Genomic DNA, 8,760 nt, shown 5'->3' with positions numbered 1-8,760 from the left:
TTTTTTTATCCCGCATTTTTGTCTATCGACGCCCACCACAATACTCTGAACCACGCGTTACATCGCGTTTAAAAATAGAAAAATATACCCCAAAAACGAGACATCAATTAATATGATACCACAGATTTTATCAATTATAAGTAATACAATCAGCTTATAACAATGGGATAAACAAAAGAGGTAAGAACACTTATCGCGATTGGTTTGTTTTCACGCCAACTTCTGTAATCTAACGAAGCGGTATCGACGCCATCTTGGTTTGTCAAAATTGAGATAGGTGGCGCTCGCTATCTGCTCCTGAATCAGGGGGAGGTAAGTCTAGATTGACGTGTCATAAAATTGGTAAGGCAAAGAGGGAGTTGCTAATCCCCTTCACTATACGTCCCTGGCCAAACCCACCATTTATACAAAATTGGTTCCCCACTACCCAAGGATGCTCCACACCAAATCCTTTCATTCCAACAGAAGAAGGATTTTGAAGATTAATTTGCTATATTTTCCCTATTGGGCCCTGCCCGTCAGGCACATAGGGGGCCAGACCCACGGTTTATACAAAATTGGTTCCCCTTCACCGAAGGAGGCTTCTGACAAAATATGGAACAAATCCTTTCATTCCTACAGAAAAAGGATTTTAAAGAATTTGCTGTTTCCCCTACTGGGCCCCAAGCTCAGGCCCATACCCCCAGTTTATACAAAATTGGTTCCCCTTTACCCAAGGATGCTTCCGACTAAATATGGAACAAATCCTTCCATTCTTAACAGAAGAGGGATTTAAAAAAATCTGTTTCCCCTATTGGGCCCCGCCCCTCAGTTTATACAAAATTGGTTCCCCTTTACCCAAGGATGCTTCAGACCAAATCTGGTACAAATCCTTTCGTTCCTGCAGAAGAAAGATTTTAAAGAATTTGCTATATTTCCCCTATTGGGCCCCGCCTCTCAACATTTATACAAAATGTGTTCCCCTTCCCCGAAGGATGCTTCTGACCAAATTTGGTCAAAATCTGCTTTTGTGTCGTTAATGACTAGTAACGATTTTTAGGAAAAGTTGATGGATGCCGGATGCCACGCCATGGCAGCTCACTTGCCCTTTGGGCAGGTGAGCTAAAATGTTTGTACAAGGTTGATCATATTAGATTCAGACTTAATATCAAATTCATAATTCACTAGTGTGACTGTCTCCGAGGTAAACAAGATTGACCACCTGTTAATTAGTAAGCATAAACTCAGAAAACAACTTTTCGTTTGTTAGGGAGCGAACTAAAGTCTGGTTGAACACAACTGTGGCTCTTGCGTACAAGTACGCATCATACAAGCTTTCATTCAAATAAGTCTGGAACAAAGTCATAATAACCTACTCCCCCCTTTAAAACCATATCTTTCATCGTGTTATTTTATAAAGAAATTAACAAATTGTGTCACATCCTAAGCAAATGTTTCAGGCATGCACAGCACAAAGTTATTTTAAGTGTTTGAATGAACACTGAAATCGGTGCTAGGAGAAACATTAGCATATGTTAAATATCTTGACTGATAAAATCTGAAGCACTTGCTTCTAGTAGATCAAATGACATAAAACACAACAGACTCTGTATGTATACCCCTCTCAAATTTATTACATAACTTAATGATGTAGTGAATTACATGCGCGGTCCACCAGCACCTGGAGGTCTGAATCCTCCCTGGGCTGTGATTGGCTGTGTTACCTGCAGGCCCGGGATGTTTCCAAAGTCCTGAAATAGTCAATAATAAACTGCTATAGAGGAGGCACCAAAACTACAGTGTTAACATATACATATCAAACCAATCAAATTTACAACATACATAAGTGTTGTTTTTTTTACTTGATTTATCGTTATCATCCTCTGAAAAAGAAAGGGTTGGAAGGTAGGCAATTTTTTTTATTTTGGAAAATATTATACTATGCTTATATATAGACAGGCGTTCTGACTTGAACACTAACTATTGATATAAACTTTAGGGTAGGCACAAAAATCTAGGATAGGTAGGGTATTAAAGAGGAAACAACATTTTTTTTTATTTGGCCTAAAAACATTTCTCTGCCAATGGAGTAACAATGACTTCAAAGTGTTTCTTTTTTTTCCATGATTAAAATGACTTACCAATGACTTCAACATGTCCTTTGTATCGGGATCCACTTCAATAACATCGTGTTGTTCCAAGAGAGAAACCTGAAGAGATAGAAACCATTTTCTTTAGTAGCTGTTTACAGAAACACCATGCATACATTGTACAGTACTAATATTTTGCGACCAAAAAATTTCCATATTATTTTATTTTGCAAGAGCACAAATTTGTGTTATCAGTCAATATGTAGGCGCAAGTTACCAGAAAATTAGTAAAAATCATCACACAGTACTGTTATATAAAATCACTAGTTGAGGTTTCATGCAAATTTACATAGAACTAAATATCAAGCAAACTATTCTGTGAGGGTTACCCACAGTTGTAAATTCTCCTTAAAAAATAAATAAAGGTATCCTGGGTCTATTCCAAGGGAAGCAACTCACAAAAGTAGCTTGATTTGTAATGGACTGTCAAGAACAAGATCACAATTGCTTGCTTAAACAACACATTTGAAATTATCTCCAATTTGTCAAACTTTAATCAAATTAAAATATCAGTTTAAATTTGTTTTCAATTTTAAGATGCTTAGTCTAGTGATGGTCATGGAATTCTTGTCTTTTGTCAAATTGCTAAACATATGTTTAAATATTTTCATTCCCAAATGCATAACTTGAAAATCTCAAATCAAGACAAGAATTTCCTCGCCCATTTGACAGAACAAATGATGACTGACATTGGTAGAACGAGGAATACGTCACATATATGTATTCTTTAACAAATTTTGGCTGTTACGAGTACCAGGATAGTAGGTACACATCAGGTTTGGTCTTTACCCCAGTATGAAAATGCGAGTTAACAAAAATCTAACTCTGTACACTAGTACTTGGAAAACAAATCTACTAAAATCTTCAAATTCGGTTCCAAATTGATCTGACAAAACCAATTTAAATCACCAGTGTAATTAGCTAAATTACCATTTTAAGTAACAAGTATACTAAAGTAACTACAACTACATGCCTTTACTTTCATCAAATCCAGTTCATAATCTATAACTCTTTTGGTACGGATTCTGTGCTATTAGGTATCATTCTGACCAAAAGGCTAAAAAGCTTTGTAAGAACCTTAAGAGTGTTCCCCAATATAAGCTTTGATTCTTTAGTTTAAAAGGATCTATCCGACTTGTCTTAACCCTTTGCCACATGTAAGCGCCTCTGGACGCCTTTACCCCTTGCCACATGCAAGCGCCTCTGGACGCCTTTACCCCTTGCCACATGTAAGCGCTTCCCAACGCCTCTACATATCTCAATGTAAGCGCTTCTCGACGCCGCTACATTATCTCAATGTAAGCGCCTCTCGCGCCATGCCGTTTCGGTAAACTTAGACACGGAAAATTCCGTGATTGAAAGCGACACCTACTTTGAAATCACCTATACTATTTTTAGAAGATATCAATGCATCGACCAATCAGATTTGTACACGTCATTCCTACGAATAGTTTTGAATAAATTAACCTAGAAACTGCGAGTCATGAGTGTAGAAAAGTGTCACAACAACGAGCCGTGATGGCGACTGTCACAACTATGTTACGGGACATTTTTGAGGAGGAGGATGATGATGATTAATAGTTTAATGGCTTCAGCCCTGATGACATTGAGTCGGACATCGATCTTAACGATGTTTTCGAATGAACTGTCATCAGAAATAAGTCTGAAAATGATTATGTAAAAGATGAACAGCGACCGGGTGTACCGCCGGCATTAGGTAACGCGACTCTGAATGGTCTCAAGATTTTTCACTGATGAAACATTTTAAAATGTGTCTATCCTGATATACATACAGCTGATTTCATGGTTATGTGTTGATATTTTAACTTACTGAAAATGCTTAAAACAACTATTTCACCTTCAAAATTAAGGTTAGAAAAACAAATCAAAACAAAACTTAATTTCTCAAAAACTGCCATTGAGATGGCGTATACACATTTCAGTCAGTGCAGCAATGTTGCATTGCAACAATGTATCTTGGCACTACCAGTACAGAGTGTTCAAATGTATTGGCTTGCATGTGGCAAAGGGCTATGTCTTCAAATTTCAGGAAAATATGATATGACTTCTGGGATTGGTATTAACAAGATTTACTTTGTCATTAAGGAGGCTCCTGACCATTTTATAATTCTGTTAACCCTTTTCTATAAGGGTGACTATTTTGTGTAGTTTTCATTATTGCAATACTATTACTATCAGGGAAAACTCTAATGCGATAGTTCAATTATTGTGGTATACTATCACGATAGTATTGCAAAAGTATTGTTCGTTGGTATAAGGTCATTTTTGTCTTATATATGGAAGTTTATCAAACGTTCCCACAATACTTGAGCATCAAGTGTACTGCAACAGTTAACTCATTCACCCCTGAAGTTTCATAATGAACTATTCCAACCTTTCAATTGGAAGAGTTCAAATGTGTCTTCATGGGTTAATGAGTTAAGCAATTGAAAGCACATACCTAATATCTGATAGTGACTACCGCACTTGACTCCTTATGTAAGTGCAGCTGACATGAGTGCGTCTTAATGATAACTAAATTATCAGTACTCGTAATGGCAATTGAAAATCGTAAGGGTTAGTTTTGAAACTATCGATTGTTTAGCACTATCGGCGATTGTTATCGAGTTTATGAAGTTGTCATCGATTAATCAGACTGAGAGGTGTACAATCGCAATATATCGATAGTACGATGTATCGTTACACCACTACTTTCCTACGAGTTCATCAATGTCTTCTAGACGCGAAAGCCTACTACAATTATGTCTTAGGGGAATACCCTTATCTCAACCCCAGGACAATTCCTCACACCAAGGAAAAGGTCCAGGTGTTCAGGTTAACAGTGAATAATACAATAGAAATTCATAACTTCTTCATATTCTCTAAGTTTTTTTTAAAACAGCTTGCTGCTCTTCTTGATAACAGCAGTTCAAAATCTAGGATAAATGTAGCCATTATAAGGTACCTCTGGGACATAGTTATCCCTCCTCTCCCTTTCCTCCTCCTGCAGTTTGATGGAGATGCCTCGGACTGGACCGGCCTGGATACGCTTCATCAAATGGGTGACAAACCTACAATGCCAAAGAACAAATAAAGCTGTTATTTAGCTTTTTTAGTTATATTTCTGCACTTTCATCCAAAAATGGCTCGATATATATTAAACTGAAAACACCAACACTTAATAACAACTGAAGCTGATCATGATAAACTAAGGTTTTAACAACTAATTACTACTACAAACTTACCCTGCTACTTTGTTCCTGAGCTTCTTGCTTGGCAAAATAGCTATTTCCTCACATACTCTTTTGTTTGTGTGGAAGTCGAGGGTCAACTTCGTGTAGTATTTCTCAATAATAACTCGGGCAGCCTTCTTGACTGTCTTAGTTCTGACACGAGCCTGCACAAAAAAACAAAAAACATCAATAAACTGACCATTATATTCACATCATGCCTTCTCAGAATGCTTATGAAGTAATTTAAGTTTTAAAAGGTCATAATATGAGGCCATTTTTTTTCTTTCTTTTACTTGGATTCTCTAGATCTAATGTCATTGGTAAAATATTGCAGAAAATTGTGAAAGGCTCCTGTTAATGCCTTGGCAAACATTTAATGCAGCAAATCAAAATGTCCTGAAAATTCTCAGTACATTGTCTTGGAAAGCACATGTACAATGGAATCAAAGAAAGCAGACCTTCCTTTAATCAATTTTCAGACTTAAAAAATATAAAGAATATAGGATTTTAACCAGTCTGCGACTTATCTAGTAAAATTGTCCGTTTTTTATTTATTTCATTGTGAAATTTATATTATTTAACTGTCGGATAATGTTATGTTCAATGCCATCTAGTGGGATTTCCCTGTCAATATACTTTGCAGGTATATATCTTGTGTAGCAAATGGTTTGACCCACTGGGCTTGACCCTAAGCATACAGGTATGTAATGTAGGGGTCAGCAGGAGGGGCATACCAGAGTATACCAAGTGTTTCGTGGGAAATAGTTGCTAGCTGTCAAGTTTGGACCTCAAGACTGCAAGTCGGAAAAGACTCTATATGGAGACTTCTTTTGGGGCAAGTCGTTGGGCCCGAGGAAGTAGATAGGGCTATAGGATGAAGATCTAGGCTAGTAATTCTACATTGGTTAGTTTGTGCCAGGGTATCCTTTTGTTCTAGTGTATAACATCCTAGTATTGTGTCTTATTTACCTGGGTATTGGGTCGTATATGTGTACAAGTGTACGTGCAGCCGCTAGCGTGACTAGAGGAACTGTTTGGGTACTGTCTCGAGTATATAATCTTAGTAGAATATTACTCCAACAATGTTAGAGGTTTACACGGCTAGATAATTTGGCAGTTGTCATTGCAGTCGGCAAAATCATATCCGATAAAAAAAGTCTGGGTCGGCATCTTATATATTATAGGAGTAAGTTGTTTATATAATATCACAAGTGTCCACAGGGGTCGGTTTCAGGATTTTAAGTAAATTAATATGACATGACATAAATTGTTATAAATTTGGTTAATAATACACATCAGCAAATAGCAAGCCAAATCTCTTTATCCGGTGTTCATTGAGGGTACTGAGGTTTTATGTACACATGCACTGTGTAGTGGTGACAATCGAGTGTGTTTACACTAATTACTGGGATAGATGGCGTGCAAATCACTCAAAATTAAATAAACCCGTTTATAATTTCTGTATCAGTATTGGAAATAGACATTTTCAGCTATTCTGCGTTATAAAGTATGTAGACCTTACTTCTCGACATGTGATATTTGTAGCTTGCAATATATTATGCCGTTGTGATTAGCCTACGTTCCACAAACTATACCTAAAATAAGACGTTTCTAAATCCTATATAAAGCAAGAGCATTTCGGCTTATTTGACAATACTTGATGATTGAAATGTAATTAAGTATCGACTTTCAGAATGAATGTGTTATATCAATATAGAAACAAAACGGAGCGAACGTCAACATAAACCATGTGAACACCCTTCAGTATTTAGTATACTCTATATTATTTTCTATCAGAATAGTTCAAATACTAAGACAAAAATGACATCGCAATGTCAATATACCACGTAGGATAAGCAAAGTAGACACAGCACATCTGATTTATTTGATTTGATCAGATATATATTCGTTTATTACAGGGAATGTCGCTCACCATTTTGGAGGTACCGGAAAAGGAAGTTGAAAAGAGCGTTCGGCAGTTTAGGTTTCCTGTCACGGAACACCTCTGCCTTTATCCATCAAACGAGTCAGTATTGAAAATGAAAGTGCAGACATGCACAACTATGTATCTGAATACAAGAAATCGGGTCTCAGACTTCAGGTAAGACAGCTTGAAGCACTTCCAAGGCAAAACACGCACTTCAGACAACTTTAGAGGGGATAGTTTGTTGTAAGAATTAATTCAGGAGAGGGAAATATTGAGAAATGAGCGGACAGTTCATTAACACTAACAGAGACAGATAAAGGAATATGGAGTAGTAGGCCTAGTGCAGTAGACACATTTGTAGATTTAGTTTAATTGCGAATATCGGAGAAAGCTGTAAAAAAGACACTACAAAAGTAAAAATAAATCTATTTAGATTAAGGTACTTACTTACTTACTGCCCGGTATGCGATTGGCATGTAGAGCGGCAACAAAGGTCCTCCATTTCTGTCTGTCTTTGGCCATCTTTTCTATTGTTCCCAAGGTGTTATTCATGGTCTTTAGCTCTCCTTCTACAGTACGTCTCAATGTATTTTTTGGTCTTCCACGCTTGCGCTTCCCTTCTGGAGTCCAATGCAATGCTGTTCTGGTGATGGAATTTCTATCTCTTCTAATCACATGCCGAATCCATTTCCAATGCCTTCTAATTAATGTTGTAGCCATACTTTCCTGATTACACTGCCTTAGTAGGTCTACATTAGTTATTTTGTTTGGCCAGAAAATGTGTAGGATTCTTCTTAAGCTTTTGGTATGAAAGACTGACAGTTTGTTTAGGTCGTTTTCTGTCATCCTCCAGCATTCTGATCCATATAACAGAGTAGATAGTACGCAACTCTAGTACAGTTTTAGTTTGGTTTGCTTTACTGTACTGTGATGATTTCCATACATTATTAAGAGATNATCTGAATTTTTAAAGATCACTAAAAAACTGTCAAAATTGTACCAATTGTGGTAGCGTGACATTAAATATATTCCTGGTTTTGTTTAATCTGTCCATGATGTCATTTCCTGCACCTCCATCATTTCTTACTGTACTTCCCAGGTATGTGAATGTTTCTGTGATGGGAAGATCTTTTCCATCAACTTGTATAGGAGTTGGGTTGGTGATGTTAAGGGTTATGACTTCTGTTTTTTTCTGGCTGATTTTAAGTCCAACTTGGTTGGCAAAGTTATTAAGGTGGTTCGTCTCCTCCTGTAAATGGTGATGGGTATGTGATAACAGAACAAGATCGTCCGCAATATCAAGATCTTCTAATATTCCTCTTGGAACATTTGCTGTTGTTTTCCTCATTACCCAGTCGATGACTAAATTGAAAAGAAGAGCAGACATCACACAACCTTGTCTAACTCCTTGTTTTTACCTCAAACCAGATGTTACTGTGCCCTACACTGCAGATGAAATTCTTGTAAAAAC

At 37.0% G+C, this 8,760-nt stretch overlaps 2 protein-coding genes across 2 annotated transcripts in view; one reads left to right on the top strand and one right to left on the bottom strand.

The window, feature by feature from the left end:
• Positions 1 to 1,587: 1,587 nt before the first annotated feature.
• On the bottom strand, positions 1,588 to 6,486 carry LOC110445507 (40S ribosomal protein S17-like). Its single transcript, XM_021490177.1, has 5 exons — positions 6,460 to 6,486; positions 5,375 to 5,556; positions 5,095 to 5,200; positions 2,121 to 2,189; positions 1,588 to 1,730 (listed from the first exon to the last, which is right to left on the bottom strand). Exons 1-5 carry the CDS (start codon positions 6,484 to 6,486, stop codon positions 1,638 to 1,640), a joined length of 477 nt encoding a protein of 158 aa, XP_021345852.1. The 3' UTR covers positions 1,588 to 1,637.
• Positions 6,487 to 7,300: 814 nt separating this feature from the next.
• The window catches only part of LOC110445510 (probable UDP-sugar transporter protein SLC35A4), a 41,089-nt gene continuing 39,629 nt past the window's right edge, over positions 7,301 to 8,760 (top strand). The window contains exon 1 of the mRNA XM_021490180.1: positions 7,301 to 7,463. Coding sequence (XP_021345855.1) covers positions 7,416 to 7,463 — 48 coding nt within the window. The 5' untranslated portion in view covers positions 7,301 to 7,415. The remainder of the gene's footprint in view (positions 7,464 to 8,760) is intronic.

This window comes from Mizuhopecten yessoensis, unplaced genomic scaffold (genome assembly GCF_002113885.1).
Source record: "Mizuhopecten yessoensis strain PY_sf001 unplaced genomic scaffold, ASM211388v2 scaffold2317, whole genome shotgun sequence".
Taxonomy (NCBI): Eukaryota; Metazoa; Mollusca; class Bivalvia; order Pectinida; family Pectinidae; genus Mizuhopecten; species Mizuhopecten yessoensis.
The sequence above is the reverse complement of the archived record's forward strand: the minus strand, read 5'-3'. Positions and strand labels throughout refer to the sequence as shown.

Bases quoted from the DNA above. Each gene is read 5' to 3' on its own strand.
- LOC110445507 (XM_021490177.1), bottom strand. From the start codon at position 6,486: ATGACAACTGCCAAATTATCTAGCCGT. The intron at 5,557-6,459 runs GTAAACCTCTAA...TATAATGGTCAG, and splicing joins CTGCCAAATTATCTAGCCGT to TTTATTGATGTTTTTTGTTT. The intron at 5,201-5,374 runs GTAAGTTTGTAG...TTGGCATTGTAG, and splicing joins CTCAGGAACAAAGTAGCAGG to GTTTGTCACCCATTTGATGA.